At 37.0% G+C, this 25,775-nt stretch overlaps 3 protein-coding genes across 3 annotated transcripts in view; 1 reads left to right on the plus strand and 2 right to left on the minus strand.

Annotated features, from left to right (window-relative positions):
* The window catches only part of tmem9 (transmembrane protein 9), a 196,674-nt gene that overhangs the window by 79,757 nt on the left and 91,142 nt on the right, over positions 1 to 25,775 (minus strand). The gene's annotated exons all lie outside the window — the stretch shown is intronic.
* Positions 312 to 15,480, plus strand: sema3ga (sema domain, immunoglobulin domain (Ig), short basic domain, secreted, (semaphorin) 3Ga). Its single transcript, XM_056260916.1, has 17 exons — positions 312 to 454; positions 8,086 to 8,246; positions 8,360 to 8,422; positions 8,544 to 8,663; positions 8,756 to 8,849; positions 9,818 to 9,937; positions 10,075 to 10,220; positions 10,321 to 10,435; positions 10,625 to 10,694; positions 11,272 to 11,416; positions 11,606 to 11,828; positions 12,531 to 12,619; positions 12,745 to 12,786; positions 12,932 to 13,089; positions 13,256 to 13,323; positions 13,444 to 13,571; positions 14,572 to 15,480. Exons 1-17 carry the CDS (start codon positions 349 to 351, stop codon positions 14,965 to 14,967), a joined length of 2,244 nt encoding a protein of 747 aa, XP_056116891.1. The 5' UTR covers positions 312 to 348; the 3' UTR covers positions 14,968 to 15,480.
* wasa (WASP actin nucleation promoting factor a) lies at positions 17,251 to 25,169 on the minus strand. The gene is made up of 11 exons (XM_056260933.1): positions 24,846 to 25,169; positions 23,371 to 23,511; positions 23,035 to 23,121; positions 20,694 to 20,790; positions 20,515 to 20,547; positions 20,401 to 20,436; positions 19,826 to 19,958; positions 19,565 to 19,743; positions 18,348 to 19,279; positions 17,647 to 17,755; positions 17,251 to 17,461 (listed from the first exon to the last, which is right to left on the minus strand). The coding sequence occupies exons 1-11, from the start codon at positions 24,948 to 24,950 to the stop codon at positions 17,409 to 17,411; spliced, it is 1,905 nt and encodes a 634-aa protein (XP_056116908.1). The 5' UTR covers positions 24,951 to 25,169; the 3' UTR covers positions 17,251 to 17,408.

Consider the following 25,775-nt stretch of genomic DNA (forward strand, 5'->3'; position numbering starts at 1 on the left):
TTGTCTTTCCATGGAGTTGAATAAAGGAAGGTGTGACAGGCTGGGATTTGTCTGTGTTAAAACTCCAGGCTAAATTTACAACAGTGTAGTACGTAGTCATGTTTGCTTTCTGTTCCTTCTGTTGTCTATCTAAATCGAACTGTCTCCGTCTCTCTTCATCCTCTCATTTATTTCCAAGCTGTTTTTTCCCCTCCTCTTGTCCTTCTTCCTTTGTCATTTCAGCCTGTTCCTTTGTCGAAATCAATGATAAATTTAGTCTCTCTTGTGCTTTTCTTTCTATGTCCACCTTGTTTTATTTTCTTTCTTTTGTGTGGGTTTGTATAGGTTGCCTGCAAATTGGGTCTAACCATGAGAGTTATGGAAACAAGACTCCTCCTGTTGCTGTGGGCTTTGTTTGTGTTTGAAGTGGCCTGCACACATCGCTCCGCTCCCAGAGTGCACCTGGCTTTTAAAGGTGAGCGCAAACCTTATTCATTACCTGTCTATGCATACTCAGCCTATCTCTTTCTCTTTTGCATATACCCACATGCTCATGCATACACACACACACACACATACACACTTAATCTAAATGAAGACATACCAGACTCCTATTGTTGTTATATAAAGCTAGTTATATGCAGTATGCTATAGACTAACCATAACCCACACCCTACCTCTTGAAGAAAACATTTAATTTTGTCCCACATGACATACTATGCACTTAAACTACGCACAATGTACTTTACCGTTTAGTGATTTAGATGACAAGTTTGATAGTCCCTCCCCCTCAACTACGTAATTATAGCTGCGACAGTTGAGGGCATGAAGTGTACAGCATTCCACACTTTAGCTGTGTCTCATTTCAAAGGCTGTGCCCTCTGGAGGTCGCATTTGTCGCTTGCATACGTCATCAAGGATGTCTCATTTCAGAAAAGTAACTATTATAAAATTGACCGTTATTCCTTGTGAATCAGAAATTGTTGTAATGTCTTTATGCTTTGGATTGTAATGGTTACTTTTTTGAAATGAAGCAGCCGCAATGATGTATGCGTCTGACAAATGCGACCTCCGGAGGGTGCAGTCTTCGAAATGAGACAGTGTTTGTTTTTTCGGGAAAATAAGTGCATCATCTGGGTATTTGAAGAGCACTTCTTACTGTTGCAATTTATTTGGGACTATTTATACTACAAAACAACATAGAATAGTATGCATAAGTATGCGAATTAGGATGCACCTTTTTAGATAAAAAAAACCCTAAAACATTTATTTTATGTATGAATCATGTATCCAGTTGAGGATGTTCTTGGATGTATGTAGTTTTTGTTCGATTTAGTTTGAAAGAACACTTTTATTCCCAAAATATTGCTAATTATATATATATATATATACACACACACACACACACACACACACACACACACACACACACACACACACACACACACACACATAATAAATGTGTTTGGATAGTTTCCTTTCCAGTTCTCGGCTGAAAACAAATGGTGGATGTTATCAGCACGGTTGAGGTGTGGTACATGTGTCCTCAACTGAGCATATTCCAGAGAACCACCGATTCCTGTATATTATTGTTTATTGTTCAAAAATTCAAGAGCTCATAGTAATATTTGTCATTTCCTAGATTTCAAACATTAGCTTTGATATCATTCAGTATTTGTCAGCACAGTCAGATACAAAAATAATGTGTATTTTAATTTCAAATATTTATTATAGCTAAATAGATAAGATTTATTGCTGTCAAATCTTTGATTAAGAATGAATTGAGCCTACAGGACGGTTTCAAAAGGATGTTTTATATTAAATGCAGTAGTCATGTTTAAGCAATTTTTATTAAAAATAACAGTGAAATCACAGTGTTTATAGAAATAGGGAAACCTTATAAATGTACAAGACTTTAAAAGTACATTTATTACTTTCTTTACATAAATATACTTTAACATACATTTATATTTGACTTGAGTTAATACATATTTAAATATAATAAGTACTGAATCTGAGGACAGGTGGTTTTAGGGGTCATAATTCACAAGTCATTGTTTTTAGAGAAAATAAAATTACATTTGGGTTAAGAACATTCTAGTGATCATCCCTTATTAATTTCATACTGGATATGTTGATATTATACAATCTAATGGCAGGTATAGATGTCACAAGAACCAGTGCTGTAACTCCTTATGTAAGGTTTGGAGTTCCTTTTACATCGGTTCATCTTTTCCTTGTTTGCTATTCTCATTTATTCATTTTGGTCTTTTAGTATCTTTCTCTTTAAGGAGAATCTGACACAAATGCCTTGTTGTGGAGAAGTTATGAGGGATATTCCCACAGACTCTTTCCCACCATCCTCGTCTGATAATTGTACGTCTTCAAAGCGTATACAGTATAAGGTCAAAATCAAAGTCATTTTGAACAATTATAGTCATTGTCAGCTGTCAAGCTAACTGTCACCCCTGTTCTTGACAAACACATACACATTCATGCAGTCACTTCATACACACACATTAGTACAACTAATACATACATGTATATCCACATGTAACACAGCCCCTCTAATTAAAATTTGGGAGCAGGTTGAACTATGGGCTGCTTAACACACATGCCTGATGTAAACAGGAATTTAAAGTGTGAATCACTTAAGAGGAATCTTTTCATATAATGTTTCTTTCTGAATAAGCTGAATGTGGAGAGGCGAATACCACTGTGCCACATAATTACCCCAAAGATGATAGAGCGGCCCGTCTCTCATGTATGTGGGATTATAACCCTGCACATGAGTGTTTGGAAAGTAAAAAAACAGCGGTGAACATCAAAATACAGCAACCTAGAATATAAGCACAAATTCGGATTTGTTTGTGTTTTACCAGCCGGACTGTAAACAACCTTTTCCAATAGCCACATTTTCCCCAAGTCATTCTATTTTAGTTTGCCATTTCTGTGGGGCCTCATTCTTTGCTATGGTACAATAACTATGACCTACATAAAAAGCTGACTTGACTCAAGTTAGCACTCAGAGCTACCATTGTTGGGCTTTCTTTGAATATTCTAAAGTTGTTTTTAGGTCATTTGGCAATTTTGACAAAGATATTTCTGGAATAATTTTCCTCATAAAACTTGCTGTGTGTAAACTCAAAGAACAAGAGCTGTGTCGAGACCTGTTTACATTCTACTTGGACTCGAGCTTGGAAACAGACCAATTTATCTCTTCTAGTGAACCTTCTAGAATTTACAAATGTTTTGTTTTAAACTGCTCATCTCATTTTCATCTCATCTCATTTTATTCTTTGTAAGGAACAAAATATTGGCACCATATTGGTTAATTGGTTAACCAATTTGTTTTTAAAATCATTTATTTAAATAATATAATTTGTTGGCATCAGTCGATATTAAACACTAATTCAACTTTTTTATATTTAGATGACCTTTGGTAGCATCTAACACTCAAAGTTAATCTTTAAAAACATTTTTACATGTATTCTTTTTATTTATTTATTTATTTATTTTCTACTTGTACTAAAACAATCAGTTTTAGTATTTTATTTTTTAAAATTAGACAAAATAGTAAAAAAATGTATGATGGTTATTTATTGGTTATTAACTAGAATGCATTAACTTTTATTATTGTTGCATCCCTCGTTTTGTCACAGGAAAACATGAGGTGGGACGTGAAATGGTCTGATGATGGTTATGGACAACTGACAATAAGAAAACATTAATTGCCTCATAACCAGTAAATAGAGGTTCTTCTATTTTAGGGTGAATCTATGCCTCAATTCTTAGTGACCCTTGAGATTTTGAGAATTCAATTGACCTTCCTGTTCTTCACAAACAATCCAATCAAGATGTGGGTTAAAAGTGCCTTGAAGGAAATTCATAAGGATGTTAACAGGATTAATGAAAAAAGAAAAGCTGTTTCATATATCAATCACCTCATGTTTCATATTTCCAATTGCCCCGGGCTCATATTCCTCCTGCTTGTGCCCTGATGAAACCTAATTGAAGAGATGACCGGGCTGAATTATACGCCCTCAGTAATTTGGTTCTAGCTATTGTTAGCTTTGTCTTGTCTTTCATCACCCGTCCCTGTAATTCCACTGAAACTCTTTGGCTCTGATCCAGTCCATTTCTGCGTGGCCATTTTCCTCATTTGCCATGTATTTTGCTCCCGCCAGGAAAGATCCCCCTCTCACCCTTGACTCCACCCTCTCCTTCACATCCAGGATAGCTGGGCGGAAAAATCCACTTGTCTCATTGGCCTCTCTATTTTCTGCTGTTATCTGAGATGGATTGTTCATTGTTTGCCAGCGGGATGGTCTTTGTTTCGGAGGCGCCTGCAGATGAGGGAAGGTCTTTGTGTAACTCTAGAAAGTGTACCCAATTAGAGCCTATGAGAAACTGGCAGAAAGAGTGAAAGAGGAACGTGATATTCTATAATGTCCCTAGTGCGTCCAGTGTGTAACCTTACCTTATGATATTGCATTTTACTACGGCTGTCAATCAATTTAATAATTTATTCAGATTATGATACGCTGATTAAATAATTAATTATTGAAAATTACTTATAATTATTATAATTTAAAGATATTATGCTATTGTGTGCTGAGTAACTAACTTTGAAATATTATTTTAATATAATATAATATTATAATATATAATATTGTATGAACATTTATACAAATATTTAAAATATACACTCACCTAAAGGATTATTAGGAACACCATACTAATACTGTGTTTGACCCCCTTTCGCCTTCAGAACTGCCTTAATTCTACGTGGCATTGATTCAACAAGGTGCTGAAAGCATTCTTTAGAAATGTTGGCCCATATTGATAGGATAGCATCTTGCAGTTGATGGAGATTTGTGGGATGCACATCCAGGGCACGAAGCTCCCGTTCCACCACATCCCAAAGATGCTCTATTGGGTTGAGATCTGGTGACTTGTCGGGGCCATTTTAGTACAGTGAACTCATTGTCATGTTCAAGAAACCAATTTGAAATGATTCGAGCTTTGTGACATGGTGCATTATCCTGCTGGAAGTAGCCATCAGAGGATGGGTACATGGTGGCCATAAAGGGATGGACATGGTCAGAAACAATGCTCAGGTAGGCCGTGGCATTTAAACGATGCCCAATTGGCACTAAGGGGCCTAAAGTGTGCCACGAAAACATCCCTCACACCAATAAACCACCACCACCAGCCTGCACAGTGGTAATCTATCTCCTCTGACCTCTAGCATCAACAAGGCATTTTCGCCCACAGGACTGCCGCATACTGGATGTTTTTCCCTTTTCACACCATTCTTCGTAAACCCTAGAAATGGTTGTGCGTGAAAATCCCAGTAACTGAGTAGATTGTGAAATACTCAGACCGGCCCGTCTGGCACCAGCAACCATGCCACGCTCAAAATTGCTTAAATCACCTTTCTTTCCCATTCTGACATTCAGTTTGGAGTTCAGGAGATTGTCTTGACCAGGTGTCATGCCACACCCCTAAATGCATTGAAGCAACTGCCATGTGATTGGTTGATTAGATAATTGCATTCATGAGAAATTGAACAGGTGTTCCTAATAATCCTTTAGGTGAGTGTATATTTTTACATAATATTGATAGAAATTTGAATAATTTACTTAAGCAAATAAAATGTTCATAATTTTAATAAAATATTTTAAGTTATAAGTTTTTATCTCATAAAATGTTTAATTTGTATTATGTTTAGTTATATTTTGTATTATGTTTAGTTATATTTTGAGACTCACATCTATTTGAAAGTACACAAGAGAGTCCCTGTATTGAGTCCCTGTTGAATTCCTCTCACAACAAAGACTTCCTGCAGGATGTTGTATCACTAGACTTTACGTGCCTCACCTTTGTACCAGCGTCTTTCACCCGTGATTGTTATGAACTCTGTGCTGTGTCCACTTTGGTCCACTGCAGGTTTGGCAGTGGTGGCGTGTCCGGTGTTCTTTCCTGACGGTAAAGGGAAGAGAGGGGAACAGGATTGTACACAAACTCTTTCCCTTTTGCCCACCCAGTTCCGTGTCCAACAGATATCCGATCATTAGCGGTTATTTTAGCACCCTCTCCAGAGCATCCTGTAAACACACACTCACAGAGACACACTTAAACATATATTTACTTTTACAACATTAAAGTCGCCATCAAAATGCCCACATTTCCTGTGCCTAAACATTTCCGTGGGTGTACAAACATCCGTACGGATGATCGTCCAAGGGAAGGATGACAAAACTCAATGTCAAATTGATTCCCCTTTTGTAATTTCAAGTTTTGGTTTGTGCCAGTTAAAGGCAGCCTTACACTGCAATGTAAGTGAGCTTGTATTAAGCTAATGGAATGCTCAGAACATTTACAGGCACTGCGACCCAGTAGGTCAGTGCTTGAAATATTCAGCCCTTAAAAGCTCATCAGACACACTTTTTAACCCTCCAAAAGATAATATGCTTTTATACTTGCTCTGTTAGGTGAGAAAACAAATCTCTCAGGAATAACATATTTTATATACTGATTGTAATCTGACTGACACCTAGTAGAGACAATAATATTAATATTTTACTGCTTAATATTTTTGTTGGACCGTGATACATTTATTGAGGATTCTTTGATGAATAGAAAAGTCAAAAGAAATTTTACTTAAAATGGAAAATGTCAATTTCAATGTCATTTTAATGCATTCTTGCTGAATAGAAATAAATTCTTTAAAAAATAAATAAAATCTTCCTGACCCCCAAACTTTTGAATGGTAGTGTATTGCATAACAGTTTAGTATAACGAAGTTCATGATGTGGATGAATCTAGTCAGGATCAAATGCATAATTAGTCATCTATGAATGTAGCTTGTGAAAGAGCTACAGGACTTCATCCTCAAGGAGTGTGTGTGTGTGTGTGTGTGTGTGTGTCTGTGTCTGTGTCTGTGTCTGTGTGTGTGTGTGTGTGTGTGTGTCTGTGTCTGTGTCTGTGTGTGTCAGATTGATCCTGCACAGGGGAACAAATAGAAAAGAACAGTTTGTTTTAACTGTGTTTATATTCATCCTGAGTGAGGAGAGTGAGGAATTTATGACAGTATTTCAGTTTTGGAAAAATCTTTTATTATTAGATGCTGACGTCTCTTTCAGGCCTGAAATCATCTAATCATAATTCATAACCGACACAAGTCTACGCAGTTAAACATTCACACAACATTAACTGCAATACTTGCATCAGGGTCTGGCGTTCTTTTGAAGTCCTGTGACAGCCTGCACGAATGTCTGAGTAAACGGTTCATTTTAACTCCGCTGAATTTCTTTATTTTAATCTTTGCCTTTGAGACTGAATACTTGGCCCACATGTGGACGTGTTTTTCTATTCGCTGGTACTCAGGAAATGTTTCTGGAACTGTGTTAAGTGCAGTTTGCTCCCAAGAGCCACCAACTTCTCGGCTCTTCCTTCCACCTTCAAGAAGAGCTCGCTGAAGAGGGGTGGCCCAGAACACTGCTACTACAAGATTTTTATTTTAACGTTTTCATCTGGAAAAAGGAAATGCCCACAGAACTGTGTTTAGTGAGAGCGTGTGGATTTCAGATAGCAGATGCTTGAAGAGAGAGTTAAGAGCACCCCCTATAGATGAAACACTATTATAGTAGGACATTTATTGAGCAGTTTCTCACCCTTTCTGTCTGAAGTACCTTTACTGTCTCACAATAAGGCCCAAAAACACATTATTGACACCAAAAGTATTCTAATTAAGCATAATTATTAATATTATTAATATTATTATTTAAGTGGCTATTATTACGTTGAGTCACTTTAAAACAAAATAATTGATACTATATATATATATATATATATATGAACTTTCCTGAATCCTGAAAAAAAACGTATAACCGCTTTCAACTGTGATAATAATAAAAATGTTTCTTGAGCACCAAATCTGCATATTAGAATGACACTGAACACTGGAGTAATGGCTGCTAAAACTTCATAAATAAATTAGGCCTACATTTTTAAATGTAATAAAATAAAGGTTAGTTTTAAAAGTTATATAGACATGATTCATCATTTTATTTCCTATGCTTCTCTTTTGTCATTCATCAGAATTGATGGACACTCGGACAGCAAGGCCTTTCAGTTTCTCCTTCAACACCAGTGACTACCGGATCTTGCACGTTGACCCAGACCAGGGGCGGTTGTACCTGGGCAGCCGCGAATATCTGGTTTCTCTGGACATGCAAAACATCAACAAAGAGCCTCTCATTGTAAGGGATCAAATCCATTCACAACAAAATAACATGAAGCAATTGTCACCCGAACACTGACCCCAAAAGAAGTGAATTCTTGTCATTATGCTGTGGGTGTTTTATGTCTGTAGATCCACTGGCCAGCTCCAGCTCAGAGAAAGGGAGAGTGTCAGATGACTGGGAAAGGCAGGCATGTGAGTTCAGTTTACATCAGTTATTTTAATCAAACCATCCTAGTACCTGAATCACTAAATAGAATGCAAGACTCTTGATTTGACCAATATCTCTTTAACAGTTGTGTGTGTGTTTTTTCAGGGAGAATGTGCTAACTTTGTGCGTCTGATTGAGCCGTGGAACAGGACTCACCTGTACACCTGCGGCACAGGAGCTTATAAACCCATCTGCACTTTCATCAACAGAGGCTGGAGAGCTGAGGTACACATAGACATAAATGCACTGTGCTCGTATATATACACACAATCTGCAGTGACAAAAACCAAATGCTCTCGCTGCTCTGATGTCCACAGGACTACCTTTTCAGGCTGGTTCCTGGTTATGTGGACTCTGGGAAGGGAAAATGCTCTTACGATCCAAACCAGGAGAATGTCGCAGCCCTGATTAGTAAGAAACGATTAATGAAGATGCTATATTACTTTAGATTTTATGTAATTGATCCATCAGTAAGCACATTAATAGCCAATCTTACTGTAGTAACTGTTGTCATCTGTCATTGTATCAAACAATCCTCAAAATAGCAGAACATAACAATCATAACATATAACATGCCATATCATTACATAACACAACTGAATCATAACATAATCATAACATCATAATATATCGTAACATACCAGAACATAATATAGCATAAAATAATTATAACATAACAGATTGATAACATCAGAACTTAACAGAATTGTAACATAACAGTGTAAAAGAATCATAACATCAAAACAGAACAGAATCTTAACTTAACATAATAGAATCATAACATAACCAAATCATAACAGGATCACAAAATAACAGAACATAACAGCACAAAACTCACAACATATAACATTACAGAATCATAACATATAACAGAACAATAACAGAATGATAACATCAGAATCCTTACTGATATTTACATTTTACATTTGCTTACATTGCTGATTCAGGTCATAATAGATATATTTGACTGCGATAAGGTTTTGGCTTAGTAGTTACTACGTAATTTAACGATTACTAAATAAAATGCTTTGTGACATCAATTCAGTCTAGCCCATGTATTTATAAAGAATATTGTGGTATCCTTACTACAATACTTTATATTGGAGTGCAGTTCACATAATGGCCACAACATGACACCACAAATATAATAATTCAATATAATACAATTTAATTTACCATAAGCTTATTTTACTAAAAGCCATGCTGGTAAATATGGGAGTCTCCAATTTATCCCTATCTGATGTTCAGTGATGTTCAACTTATCAAAGGTTACATATCCTGTCTAATGTGTAAACAGATCACCAAACTTCCCAAATCATCTGAAACATTGTGCTTTCACTTGCACTCATGAATTCATTTATCACCTCTCCTACACCTAGATGGAAACCTGTATGCAGGAGTGCCGGTGGACTTCATGAGCAGTGATCCAGGCATCTTCAGGACCATGGGGAGCCGTCCAGCTGTGAGATCAGAGCAGTATGACTCTAGGTGGCTGAATGGTAAATAGCTCTGCTGTTCATATTTGAATTGGCAGATGTCTTTTTAATTAGATTGACAATAAATATTTGCTCAGCTGTTTTAGTTTTCCATTAAATATTTGGATGGATGTGACATGCACACTCTGTTTATTTCCTAGAACCTGTATTTGTTCACATGAAACAGATTCCTGACAGCTCAGAGAAGAACGACGACAAGCTCTATTTCTTCTTCCGTGAGAAGAGTCTGGACTCGGGGGGAGGAGCGAGCCCAAGTGTGTTGGCCAGAGTGGGCCGCGTGTGCCTGGTGAGCAATATCCTGCTTCACGTAACCAGAGACCGCAGGTGCACAGGAAGCAGTTCACAGTTCAGTCAGTCAATAAACAGCTGTGTGTGTTTCATCACAGAATGATGAGGGCGGACAGAAGTCTCTCGTGAACAAATGGACGACTTTTCTGAAGGCCAGGCTGGTGTGCTCTGTTATGGGAGATGATGGGGTGGAAACCTTCTTTGATGAACTGAGTGAGTGCTGTTTTCTTTCCAAGTTTATTTAATAGTAGTTTTGCAATTTGTGATGTGTTGCATAGCCGTTTTGAGATTATTGTGCCGTCTAGTGGTGTTAAAGTATTTCCGATATAGTAAATGCTGTTGTATTTCCAGAGATGTCTGAGTATTGACACATTTTTTAAATGCTTTTCTCCTCCACTCCAGGGGATGTGTTTATCCAACCTGCCCAGGATGAACGAAACCCTGTGGTATATGGCGTCTTCTCAACTTCTGGGTACACACCTGCTTTTTCATATATACATCTATACATCTTCTTCTATATATTTTCAGATCAACATATATGCTGCGTCCAAAATCGCATATTGTATTGTAGGTAATACATTAGGCTTTAAACTTACTTCACGACCATTAAAAAGTATGTTTTATATAGTATGAACGTGTATAATGTGAATGAAATTTGGATGTACTACATCCGCCATGTTGTCATTGTCATGTGACCAACAGCGTCAGTTGCGTCGCTTCACCTCCATTCACAAATCCTCTCCCGTGACCTCATGGGATAGTAAAGTGTCCATCGAACGCACACTTCTCGCGAATCTCGCCGCAAGTAGTCATATGAATACTATTAATTCGGACATACTGCTCGCATACTGTTTTTTTTTTTTGCCTATTATATAGTACGGAAGTAGGCATATTTGGAGCAGTGATAATGTCAAATAATAGTAATTTCTGACTTTTTTATACTCTTCTTTTTGTGTTTTAACCCCCCAATCTGTTTTCTTCCACTTTGATAAATTGTTTGTTTCTGGATCTGTGATATTTTAGTCATCTGTCTTGTTTTTGTCTCTTAGCTCTGTGTTTAAAGGCTCAGCCGTGTGTGTCTACTCAATGGCTGATATCCGAAATGTCTTTAATGGCCCTTTCGCCCATAAACACGGACACAACTACCAATGGACTACATACACAGGGAAGATTCCCTATCCTCGTCCGGGAACGGTGAGTTTCAGTCAATTTTTCTCTCAAGCATCATGAACATTTGGTCATTTCACCCCAATTTTTTGTAATAGCATAATGTGCTTTTATGCTGCTTATCATCCATCTTACAGTGCCTATGATATCTTTTATTGCTGAGGCTACATGGGTGTACATTTATCTGACTGACTCTCCATCTGTTTCCCGCATTAGTGTCCGGGAGGCACATTCACACCGGGTCTTCAGTCCACAAAAGAGTTATCAGATGAAGCGGTTAACTTCATTCGTGCTCATCCTCTCATGTACTACCCTGTGTATCCCATTCACAAGCGCCCTCTGGTGGTGCGCTCTGGTGTAGACTATCGCTTTACTACTATTGCAGTGGACCAGGTGGATGCTGTGGATGGCCGATATGAGGTTCTCTTTCTGGGAACGGGTGAGACTGGCATCCTCTGATTTGCTGAAATTAGTCAAGTTTCTTGAATCCGTAAAACTTGGAATAGTGTACAGCCTAGTTGTTAAAGTCGGCATGAGATAAAAATTAGGGCTGCACGATATTGAAGAAAAATGCGATAACTAATAATGCGATATGCGATACGATAATGCTTAAAGTGTGTAAAATAAACTTAAATGATCTATTATGTAACCTACATGCGTGTTTCACATTCTTTTTGTGACAAGAAAACATCCCTACAACTTCTGAAAGTGACCATCAGTGTTTTACTGTAGCATAAGAAGTGTTATTTTAACATCAGTGTAAAGCACTGGGTTTAGGGGTTCAGGTTATCCTACATTCAGTTTATTTAACAACATAAACTGAATAATCAAATGTAAAAATAAAACACTGCTTAGTTTTCACTGTATGAATGAAATGTATACAGATTCTTATTAAAGCGAGAAAAGATATTCAGCCAAGAGCAGCGAGTGATTTTCTCTGTCTTTTGTTCATGACCCCAGTTATTGCAAGCCGTTACGATATGGATATCACGATATATACATTTGCGATATTTCGATAATTTCAATATATTGTGCAGCCCTCCCTAATAAAAATTTACCCTATTAATTTTAGAAATTAAATGTAGGATGCAGATTCTGATAAACATTGTGTAAACTGTATCACTTTTTTGTCACCCCACAGATCATGGTACGGTCCAAAAAGTTATAGTCCTGCCCAAGGATCCCACCACAATGGAAGAGCTCACTTTAGAGGAAGTGGAAGTTTTCAGGGTAAATATATCAGAATTTTAATGTTATATTAAAATAAATAAATACATTTACATAATAAAATTAAATTACATAATAAAACATACAAATATAATGAAGTATGCTTTTCTATTCCTTTTTACTAACAGACACCTGCTGCTGTCAAAACAATGCACATATCCGCCAAACGGGTAAGAGTAAAAAATAAAATGTAACAAAAATAAAATGATAAAAAAAGAGTTCTAAATATAATAGCCTTTAGGAGTATAATAATAAAAAATATTACAGAAATCAGTAGTATGGCATTACAATATTCGCCTTTTTTTTTTTTTGCAGCAACAGCTGTACGCATCTTCTGAGGCAGGTCTTACCCAGATGTCTCTGCACCGCTGTGGAGTGTATGGAAAGGCCTGTTCGGACTGCTGTCTGGCCAGAGACCCCTACTGTGCCTGGGATGGAGATAACTGCTCTGCCTTTACACAAGCCACCAAAAGGTCAGAGAACCTTTGAAATTGCACATACTTAACTTCTCTCCTCGCAACTGAATCATGACGAGAAGATTATTCAAACTTTCTATAAGGGGCTTATGTGAGTTCCATTTCATAGGACAGTAAATTGATGTGGACTTTAATTATAGAATCATTGTATTATTTCATTCAGGAGGAGCAGAAGGCAGGACGTTAAACACGGTGACCCTTTGCGTCAGTGCCGGGGCTACAATGCCAAAGGTAACAAAAACACACAGTTCATCAACAAATATCAGCTTGCAGGATTATAATGTGGTCAGTCTGATGTATTTGTGTAATAGGACTCAGCATATGACTATAATCTTTTACTGTGTCTACTAGTGGAGAGGAGACTGAAGGAGAAAGTTCAGTTCGGGGTGGAGGGTAGCAGCACATTTCTGGAGTGCGTCCCGCGCTCTCCCCAGGCCACTATCAAATGGCTCTACCAGAAGGAGGGAAGACGAAAAGTGGTACGATTTCATGCTTTTACTTTATTTCAAACCACCAGTCACTAACCAGCCAAATAAAACATTTATTATATATTAACATTTTCATTTTGTTGGTTAATTTACACTACTGTTCAAAAGTTGTGACCGTAAAGACATTTAAAATGTTACAAAAGATTTTGATTTCAAATAAATGCTGTACTGTTGAAATTTCTATTCAAAGAATCCTGAAAAAATGTCTCACAGTTTCCACAAAAATATTAGTTATAAAAAATAGTGAATATAACAGTGAATTTAACTTGTAAACAAAATTGGAATGTTTGAAAAAAACATTTGTGAGTAAAGAGAACAAAATACTGGGAAATTGCTAAATATCTGTAATAAAAATGGAAGTTGCTGCAATCGAGCACTGTGGCTCTTTTTTTCATACATCATAAATGACGAAACCCAATAACCGCTGTCATGTCATCTTGCTTCCGGGTGTCTGATGTTTGTGAACGCTATCATGTCAACCAAATCATTCAAATCAGCCAACATTTGAGATGCTGTGCAATGATACTAACTCTAGCTAGTCCAGTTATCCAATCACATCCACTGTTGAGGCAAAGTCACATGAGTTTTTTTGTTGTGCATCGTGGGATTTAATTGGTAAATGTATTTCCATGTATCCGTAATGTACGTTTTTAATGCGCATTTTTAAAATTTAGACGCATCTCGGCACTTCCATCCAGCGTTTTTTTTTATGCGATATCCCAAAATGCGCAAAAAAATATGTGGATGGAAACAGCTATTGATAATAAGAAATGTCTCTTGAGCACCAAATCAGCATAAACTAGAAAAGTTATTTCTATAACAATTATTTTTGTAATATTACTGTTTTTACTGTATTTTTAAATCAAATAAATGCAGCCTTGGTGAGCATGAAAGACTTAAAAAACATTTAAAAAATCTTGCCAACCTCAAACTTTTAATCAATAGTGTATAATCAGATTATAACGGCACCTTGCTCTGATTATGTTTACAGCTAAATCGAGACGGGGAAGTTCTTAAGACTCCTCAGGGGGTCCTTCTGAAAACTCTCACCAAAGCAGATGCAGGCCAGTACCATTGCCTGGCCACAGAAAATAACTTCAAACACACGCTGGCTCGTGTCTATTTACGTATCCTGGACCGGGACATCGCTGTAGCCCTCACCACCCCCGATGAGGAGGAAGAGGCTTCGAGGAGCCATCACAAAGACCATCAACAGGACCCTGCACGTCCTACCCCAGCACTCCTGCTGGAGCCTGAAATGCGCCTGATTCAGCAGTACTGCCAGTCCTACTGGGAGCAGCTGACGTCCGGGGGCAACTCTCAGGCTGACCTCCCTAAACGCGCCAACCGCAGACACACAGAAGCACTGAAGGCTAGTGGGGAGTGAGGAGGAGAGGAAAAGACAGTTATCTTCTGTTCGTCACCTTGTTCCGAGCAGTTTATGGACTTGCATAGGTTAGTTCATGTGCAGTGCCACCTAAAAGTATTTGGACACTTTTGGACCGTTTGGACACGTTTTACAGTGTTTAAAAGGAATCGGAATTTGCGACACTAAAAAACGAAAATGTATTCATTTAACATGTACCTAAATAGGATAATTTATGAACAGTGGCCCCAAAAAGTATTTGGACACTATTGGACAATTAAAAAATATCTAATTTTTACAATATTCAAAAGTAATTATTTTTTTGGGACACTTGAAAATGAATAAATCTTTACAGTGCTCAAAATGTACCTGATTAATTAATTTGTGAACAGCGGCTCCATATATTTGGAAATTACTTTGTAAAAATTCTGTAATTTTTATGTGTCCAAAATAAATTTATCCTTTTAAAGTGTTCAAAATTAACCAACCTAATTAATTCATGAACAGTGGCTCCAAATATTTGGAAATTACTTTGTAAAAATGTATTTCCAAAATAAATTAATCATTTTAAAGTGTTCAAAATTCAAGTTAAAAAATATTTGACAGTTAATTTTCACAATTAATTAACTGTCTGTTGTTTTGAAATTTTCCACATGGCTTAATATTTTGTTATCTAATGCAATAGCATTCACTCCCAGAAATTAAGTGTCTAAATTCTTTTTAGAGTCACTGTATGTAATCCTACATTCATTCACTGATCCAAAGTTAAAGTACCTGACCATTCTGCTGTTGCACTGAGATTGTAGTCAGTGTTGATTTAGGACTGAGCATTTCCACTTGCCACAGTGATTTGACTGCATTTCAGTATTATAAACAGGTGTAAACATTTACTAACCTCACAAATATGACCTTCAGGATACAGTCATTACATACTGGCTTTAATTAAAGTAAAAAACAACCAATAAACTGTAAAGCACATTTAAAGAGGATATTACCTCATAAACTTTGAAAACGTTCCACTATCTTGTAGTCAGAAAAACAAAGTTGCTTACAAACTCATTGTTAAATTACTCAATCAGTGGGCCAGTGCAATTTCAAATGTTCCACCCAGATTATGAAATTGTAAAAGTAATATATGTGTGTAATGTATGTTTGATAGTAATATATGGATGGATTCCAATATCTGGGTTACCGGTAATAATGGCACCAAACATCTGCAAGAACACTACTTGCCTTCTATGTCTGTGTGACTGTGGCTGCTTCTCACTATTTGTAATATATATTTATTTGAAGTTGAATATTTTTTATTGGATGATACTTGTTGCTAGAGGATACTGAATAAGGGTGGAGGGCATTTTTGCATGATTGACCAATTCAATATGTTGTTATATTTATTTAAATGCATTCAAAATGACTGACTTGTTTAGGAAATAACACTTTTATGCTGTGCATTTAGTTTCATGCTTTGTGTCTGGTTGAGAAATCACCATTCAAGCAAATGCAAACGGTCAAATAAGTTCACTCAGATAATATCTAACACTGGAAATATTTCACAAACTTTATGTGCTTTTTTAGTAGAATGGTAGAATAGTCCAGTTGTAAATTACAATGTTATGTCTTGCTCTTAGATGTTGATGTCTTGTAAGAAAAAAATAAAAAAGCAATAATTTGCAAGCCATAGATTAATGTTTTTAATTCACATTTGAGTATATTTAGTTACATATGGTAAATACATTCAGTACTGATTAACATTAGATTATTGAAATAAACTCTAGCTGATTAATTAACACACTCAAAAAAATCGAATAGTACACTTTTATTAACCATCTGTCATTCACGGATAATGCCTTCACAACTATAAACAACAACATAGACCTTGCACGTTTACATTTGAGTAAGAGATCAACTTTACATTTCACATTGACTTGTTGTATAGAATGAATTAAATACACTCACAGAGACTGAGAACCCCTGAGACTAGAGAGCGATCACTAGGTATGCATAAAATATGTTTGTGTATATAGGATATTTAATTGTGCATGATTTTGTTTTTTTGTTTTTTTGTTTTACATTAGTTTACCTTTAATTATCTTTGTCATCAAACTCCCCCTTAAGGTAAAACTTTTAAAAGTAATATATTTTTAACAGCACTGTTAAATGTGATATCAAAGCAAATCTCTAAATGAATATTCATTTTTTTTATATTGTATATTATATTGTTGTGATGCCTAAAATCACTTGTGACATTTTAAACAGGTGATTTCAGTCATCAGTGAATTTTAATATCAGCCATTTTTATCAGCCGGTTATCGACCTTAACATAAAAATAATGATCAGTTTTGGCCAGAATTTGAATATCAGTGCATCCCTAGAGAAAATACATTGGATCAGTGTTGTTTAACTTCAAAAACATGTAAAGCTGCCCAAGTACATGTATCGAAAATATTTCAATTACAACAGGATTAATCCCAGTCTTCGTCATCATCCTCTTCATCATCAAATTCTTCATCCTCATCTACAAAATATTAAAAAGTAGAAAATGTTAAAAGGCACAGCATACGTAAACAACGGAATCCAGCAGATCAACTTAATGTCTGAACATTATTATATACATAGTATATTGTGTAAATGTTAATATAAAAGTACTACTTTTTAACTTTCATAATGACTATATTAAAGAAAACAATCTTGAGTGGTTACCAGATGAATGGATGGCTTTACTCCTCTTCTGCATCACCATCATGAGAGCTCCAACTATTCCCTCTCCTGTATCCAGTGAAGGTGAAGGGGGTTCTTGGTTTGCTGCCACCTGGACAAGAGACATTACTGTATATTGCTGCTATAGAGTGTTGAGCTTAAGGCATACATGCAAACATTATTAATAAAGAGAAGCTAACACAACCGGAACCTTATCGGTGCTTAGATCTTGTAAGAAAGTCACATGCTATGAACACCAAATTGACTTTTTTGCTTCAACAAAATAAAATATTTACTCTACTGTTGAAAAGTTTGAGGTCGGTAAGATGTTTATTTGATCAAAAATACATTAATATTGTGAAAAATATATTTATACAATTTAAAATATTTTATTATATTCATTCCTGTTGAATTTTTAGCAGCATTACTCCAGTCTTCAGTGTCACTTGATCCTTCAGAAATCATTCTCATATGCTGATTAGATATTTTTAAGCAAACTGACAGATTTTTTTTCAGAATTATTTGATGAATATAAAGTTCAAAAGACAGCATTTATTTGAAATATATAATTTTGTAACATCATATGTCTTTGCTATCACTTTTGAACAATTGAATGTGTCCTGGCTGAATAAAGGTATTCATTTCTTACAACAACAAAAAATCATACTAACCCCAAACTTTTGAACGGTTGTGTAGACACTCACCTTTTTGAGCTTCAACCCTGATTGTATCTGGGATAGTAATGCTCCTCTACCCCCTTCCCCACCGCTGGATGCTGGAGGTGGTGGACCAGTTGGAGGAGAGGAGTTGCTTCCAAAATTCATTGGAGGAGGGGCAGCAGCAGGAGGTGGAGGAGGAGGTGGCGGAGGCGGACCACCTGCGCTGGGTTTGGCTGTGACTCGAGGGGGTGGAGGGGCGAAGCCTGAGGAATTGCTTCTGGGAGGAAAGTTGGATTCAAAGGTATGAGGTGGAGGCATAGAATCAGCAAAGTCTTCAGGTGGAGGTGGAGGAAATGATTCACAAGGTGGAGAAGGGAAATAACCAGACGGGGGAGGAGGTAGCGGCATTTCAGATTGGGGTGGAGGTGGCAAAAATCTATTGTCTCTTGGATGTGGGGGTAAGGGTGCGTTCCTCGTTCCTGGAGGTAGTGGTGGGGGAGCTGCCTCAGTAGGTGGGGGTGGCAGGAAGCTACCTCGCCTTTCGGACACTTGAGTTCCAGGTCTCTTTCCTGGAACGGGGGCTAAAGACTCCCTACGTTCTCCTGGGAGTGGTGGCGGGGGCAAGCCTCCACTCCGACCTCCAGGTGCAGGTGGTAAGGGTGCGCTGCGGGCTCCTGGAGGTTGAGGCAAGGGCCCAGTACGCCCACCAGCAGGAACAGGGGGCAGGGGCCCTAATGCTGTAGATCGGGCTGGCGGAGGACCACCGCGGCCCTCTATTGTTTGTTGTGATGGAACTGCTCTTGGAGGTGGGGGTGGAAGGGAAGCTCGATGGGATGGTGGAGCAGAAGTTTGACCTGGGACAAGGGGTAGAGGCCCTGTTCGACCTTGAGGTGGTGGCGGCGGCGCTGAGGAGAACCCGGATGGCACTTGGGGAAGAGAACCCCGATGTCCACTAGGAACAGGAGGGCATGTAGACTCTGAAAGAATGTTAAACAATACACTTAGAGCATGGGTGACCAATCCTGTTCCTGGAGATGTACCTTCCTGCAGAGTTCAGTGCAAACCCTGCTCCAACAAAATGATCACGTGTTCCTGAAGATCTTATTTAGCTGGTTCAGATGCATTTGATTAGGGTTGGAGCTGAACTTTGCAGGAAGGTAGATTTCCAGGAACAGGATCGTGCACCCCTGGCTTAGAGGCATAATATGAAACAAATCCAACATTTTTACTCGGTTAGCTGTTTGCCTATCTCGATGACTTACCCTTCTCTTTTACAGCCTTTTTAACAGCCTCCATTCCACCTGAACGCTCAATGGCTTCATAGATGAGTTGAGAGGTTTCCGAATCATCCATAGCTGCTTCGCTGATACCAGCGCAGGACAAAAGTTTCTTCAGGTCTGGGTCCAAATTGTTTGGACCCATGCCTAGGTGACTGACATGCCTAAAGTCATAACACAACGAAACATAAGCATCTCAAAGGAAGCCATTTATCCTGGTTAAAGCAAGTCCACTTATTCACTCACGTGAATCCACTGGGTGCTCCAATAGAACCCTTCAACAGTTTGGATCCTTTTTTCTTATTTTTCTTGTCTTTTTCTTTCTTTTCTTTCTTTGATTTGGAAGGGGTAATTTGGATCTGGACATTACTTGGTACCATTGGAGGCATGGCAGGAGACGTAGGAGTGCCAGAGCCTGTGATTCAAGATGCAATTAATTTGTGTACATTTCATGCAGTTTTACATCACTGAACAGAAAAATGTAAGTTTATGTTGTTTTCAGAACGTCCAAATCCTCTGGTTAACTTGTGATGCAGAGAAAGCACGATAATATTTAAAATTTATTCTGTTATATGTTTTTTTTTTAATGTAGGATTTTATTTTATTTTTACAATAACCATATAAACTTAAAATAATTCAGTTAAAACAACAACAGGAACTAGACGAGAGTGCCTTGTTTTCCAATTACAAAGCAAATTTTTTTTTTTTTTACAAATAAACAAAAGGCTTATTAAAAAGCACATCATTCAAAATACATCCAGATATTTTTAGTATCACAATGGACTAGAAAAAATATTTGTGTAAAAAACAAAATCACTTACCATTTGGTCGAGGAAGCAGTGGCAAAGTTTTACGATCTAAGAACATAAAAACATTTTATTTGGTTTGCACTTAATTAAAAAAAAAATGGATTGTGGAAAATCGGAGATTCTTACCTCTAGAATCTGATCCTTTTCTCTGCTGTTTCTCTTTATGTTATAAGAGGAAAGCATAAAAAATATTTTTAATGAGACGCTTTATTAGATTGTCTTTATAACCCCGTGTATGTTTATGTTGATTTGGCAGAAAACATTTTAAACAAAATATTGTGCAAGAACGTATATATTTTTAATACCAAAGCGATTATTTCTCTGGCTGATCTTCTCCTCCACTACAGCAAAGAAATTTTCAGCCTCTGTTACATCTGCAAAGTTTAACCCCACTTGACAGTCCTGAGGAGAGAAGTTTATATTTGAATATCAAAGTCCATGACACAAACAAAATGTTAAGGAATGAGTCAGTTAAGTTAATCAAACAGAGTCAAATTACACTAACTGTAGCTTACATTAAGGCCGCATGATTATGCTTGTTGTTAGCATCATGCTAACTCACTATTAGCATTGAGTTAGCAAACTTTTGAAAAGTAGCCCTGGCAGCTTGCAAACGCTTGCAAATGCATGAATGTAAATTATAAAGGTTAACAAAAGGGTGTTACAAAAATAATAACACTAAAAATGTTTAGCTGCCCCATTTATTTTGTATTTCTGATGTAAAGCTTGAAAAGTTAAAAGCAAAATAGTTTGTATCTTTTTTCTTTTTTTAAAGATATTTTTGATAATTTAATAATAAATTAATTATTATTAATTAAATAATAATTAATTTATATATTGTTTTAATTTATATATTGTAACAATTTAAGTTGGAAAGGTCATTTTCATGGCTATGCTCAAAAAGTGGGACAGACAGTTTTTTTTCACAAACTGAAAATAAAAAGTTGTTAAATTCAGCAAGACACTGGCACTTCAGGACTAGAGTTGAAGAGCTCTGCATGCATACGAAATGTTGTTATTTCGTGTCTGTAGTTGCTTTTGAATGGCAAATTAACCCACAGACATAAAAATTGTATACATGTATGCTAGGGTTGCCACCTTTGATTTGTGAAAAACCGGGACACTTTGAGGGGGAGGGGTCAACCAGGGGCGTTTCCAGCTTTGAAGGACATCAAAAAAGAGAACAATCCCGGGAAAACCGGGACGGGTGGCAACCCTTAATGTATGCACATATTATGTATGCACATTTCACTACACATTGGTGTGTTGAAACTTTGCATGCATGCTCATGGCCCTTAATTAGAAAAAGTCTAAAAATTTCAAGAAAAACAATAAATTAAATAGTATTTCAGATAGCTTGAAAAAAGAAATGATAGCTTATTTATACCATCTGTGGCTGAATTTATTTTTGTATAAGTGGGAAAAAGCTCCTTTTAAAGCCCAATTTATACCCTACGGCGTACCCTGACGTGCACCTCTCCAAAAATGTAACAACACGTCAATTCTACACGGACCGCAAGCGCTGTGATTGGTCTGCTAGAACCCCTCCATCGGGTTTTATATGCTCCCTCTGCTTGTGCAATTGCACGTCAACACGGACAAGGACGCAGAAGTATAAATGAAAACCAACGCGTAGCCTAAAGCGTACATGTAAGTCTGACGCAGAAGTATAAATCAGCCTTTAGCTTCATAAGGTAGTAAAAAAACCTAAAATAACTAAATATAACCAAGAAACGTTATTTTGTGTCTATACAGTTGCCTTAAAACATGTGGGTCAAATTGACCCACGAACATCACAAACATTACAGTAGGTGTGTATATCTCAAAACATATCAGAGTGTTGAAACTTTGCATGCATTTTCAAGTTCATAACCCCAAACGAGAAAAAGTCTCAAAATGTCAAGAAGAAAAAAAAACAGGTTAACCAGTATTTCCGACAACTCAAAAATCAAAATGGGTCAAATTGACCCGCAACATAACATGAGGGTTAAAGGTTCAAGTGCAAGGGATTATGGGTATTCCTCTACTCCAGATTCCTCCAGGTCATGCTCAGTCGCAGATGCAACGATATGAAGTTCTAGGTACTGTTTGGATGGACAGTCCTTCAAAGATCCAAACAAATTCCACAGCGCTAAGCATCAGTGATCAAACTGAACATGCTCAACAGTTTATCCGTTCTACTACCTTTACCACTTTAAGTTCTTACTATTTTAACATTTAAGCTGCTCATACTAAAGGACCTAAAACATGACTTTACTACATTAGATAGTTCAGTCAATGGTTCAAATAGAGACAAAATGGAAGTATTTTTTTTTACAGTGGTTAATACCCAACCAGAAAATTAGCCCAACTAGTTTGTCAGCAACAACTGTGTGAATTCATCATACATGCAAAGACTGTGTGCAACTTTAGCTCTTTTTGCCTGCCTGAATGCAGACAGTTTTGTGGTGGACAGTACTATAAGGAAGTGTTGGTAATACGCAAAATTAACTTTACAGGAAAGAGAAATAAAAACTTCCTCAACACACAAAAAAAAAAAAAAAAAAAATTTGCTATTTGATACTGTGAAAACATGTTAAAATCAACTGTAATAATGACAGTGAGCATAACGCACAAGGTTGGGATTTACAACAGGTAAATACTTACATCTCCAGGGAAAGTGTGAAAAAAAGCCATGACTCTTTGGTACATTAGTTGGTTATAGATTTCCTGTTCCCACACCAGCTTCCCTGCCTGAAGAGAAATAACAAGTCTAAGATCATCTTAGTTTTCTCCCAAGCAAACACAGGTCAAATATGTTCAGAACTACCCATGGGGAAAAGTTTGTTTTATTTTATTTGATATTTTAAACAGTTTGTTGAGATTTTAATTCACACGTGCACATGCAAAATGTGATAATGATTATTATAATGACTAGATTTAATGCATTTCTTTAGGCTGTTAACACGATGTTTGCCGATAAGAGAGAAATGGTCTCAAAACCTTGAGGTCAAAGAGACGGATGAAAAAGGAGCGCTGATGACTGTCCTTGACGAAACACACTACTCCAGATTGCTGAGGTGTCCAGCGGTTCGGCTCGCTCGGAACAGCCATGAGCAACTGCACAACCGCTGAGGACAGAGACTGCAGACAAAACCAGAAAAAAAGGCTGTATTTAGCATCACACAAAAGCGTATTATTCTCACATGCATGATTGTTTGTGAATCACTTTCACCAATTAACGCTGAGCAAACACTTAAAGTTGCAGATAATAGTCGCTTTTTTATTATTCTGTGATAGGAAATGTCTTTAAGCAACTTCCCCTGTCATACCCCACAGTTCAAGCTGCAGTGAGGGCTAATTTCACACCTTTTCTTCCTCTAATCATAAAAGCTTTTACTCTGTGCAGTCAAGCAGCACCAAAAATACCCACAAAATGGCAGTTCCTGCGTTGACGGATCTACAACAGGTCTGTTAGAGGAAGGCTACAGTCTTTTGATAATGATTGCTCAACTTCATCATGGTTGCATAGTTAGTGTGTATGTATATTAGATAAAAGCTTCTGCTACATAAATGGTCGCCAACAACAGAACAACAGGATGTCTTGAATGTGTCATAATGGAATGATCAGAGGAAGTAGAAATAAACAACCACATACAGAAGTGAGAAACACGTTTGGATTCACTGGTTTACCTAAAGCTTTCTGTGATGTACAGTAAAGGCTAGGCTACATGTGGCTGCAATTCTTTTTAAATAATTAACTGAAAAATCCGTAACATTTATTTTTTTTTAAATGGGTATAGTGAATTTACAGTAAAAATGTGAAGAAATATAAATATTTCAAGAAAATACAACCATTTGAAATGCGTCACGCAGGGAGTTCTGAAATTGTAATTGTACTGATATAACTTTAACAGTATGTTGTGTTGTCTGAATAGTGCAAATTTACACTGCACTGTTTTACATTAAACGTGCTGTTTTACATTTTGCTTCTGTTAAATCTACACTTTTTCACTGTATATTGTAAGGTAATTTTTTTTTTAAATGTGAGTCACACCATTAAGTTAAAAGTGAAAAAGTTAAAAGTGTTAAAAGTTCAATTAAGTTACAAAATGTGTGATTTGTTTTTTTTTTCCACATGGTCTAAGTGAAAATGCTTCACTTCTTATTTCAGATAAATGAGGGGGAAAACACATAAAAAAAAGAGTTCAATCAATGACAGCTTCTCAAAAGGAGAGGTAAAAAATATGGTCAATATTTCTTGTCTACAGATTTCACCATATCTTAATGCATACATTTTCACACCATTTCTCAATGCATACATTTTCACACACACACATAAATAAGTCTTTTAAAGCATTTAAATCAAACTTTTGGCCCACCGTTTGCACAGATGTGTCTCAATTTCATGATGAAAAACACTCCATCTTCCCTCTAAAGTGTAAATTTACCTTAGTACTGAAGGCCTCTGAACTTACCACACACCTCCTGCCCAGCAGATCCTCCAGCCTCTCATTCTCCTGTGGACTGAGCAGAGAGCAGCCCGCATTCTCCTGACCTTTCTCCTTCGATGCTCGCCTCATGGCCTCATATGCTCATGGACCAAACCGTTCAAAAGTTACACTCGAAGCGAGAGAAAGAAAGAGACCCCGAGAGAGAACGAGAGATCTCCTCTGCACTACCGGTGACTAGTCTGAACAGCGAGCATTGAGTTTCTCTTCCTAGTTCTTACTCTCAGCAACAGCAGACAAAAGCTTTTCACAGGAAATGGACAACCACACTTTTTTTTCTTTTCTATTTTCATTCTCTCGCCTGCTTGTCAGCTTGACACACTGCTGTATGTTCATGTTGCTTTCAGATCAGAGCAGAAGACCTCTTAGTGCAGTCAGAACAGACATTACAGTGTACAACTACACCAAGATAACCTTCTGTTGGTTGGTTTCCATCCGTGCCTCTAATATCTGTCTGAATGTTACAAATGATGAAGGACAGAAAACAAACTAAACAAATGGGATGAGGAATTACTAACTGTGATTAAAAAAAGAAGAAGAAATGAAATAAAACAAAAAGTGAAATGAAAACCTAACATTATGGAAATGAGATGCAAAAGATTTTTTTGGCTTTACTTTTGACCAAAGTTCCTCACACAACCAAACTGTTCAGCTTTTTGTTTTGCAGTCGTTAAAAATAATTAGTTGAGGCAATATTTGAGAAAAAGAAAGACATTTTGCATTCAGGGGTGTAATTGTTTTTCGTAATTTAGCTAAAATGGATTTGTTTGTTTTAATAAATGCTAAATTTCTCCTTCTGCAAATACACCCTTGTTACAGCAAATACTGATCTCCTGGTTAGATTTTTTTTTCCAACTGGAAACGCTTTAATTAGCACACATTATCATTATTATTATT

Source organism: Rhinichthys klamathensis, unplaced genomic scaffold (assembly GCF_029890125.1).
Source record: "Rhinichthys klamathensis goyatoka isolate OS25496 unplaced genomic scaffold, OSU_Roscu_1.1 h1tg000180l_1, whole genome shotgun sequence".
Taxonomy (NCBI): domain Eukaryota; kingdom Metazoa; phylum Chordata; class Actinopteri; order Cypriniformes; family Leuciscidae; genus Rhinichthys; species Rhinichthys klamathensis.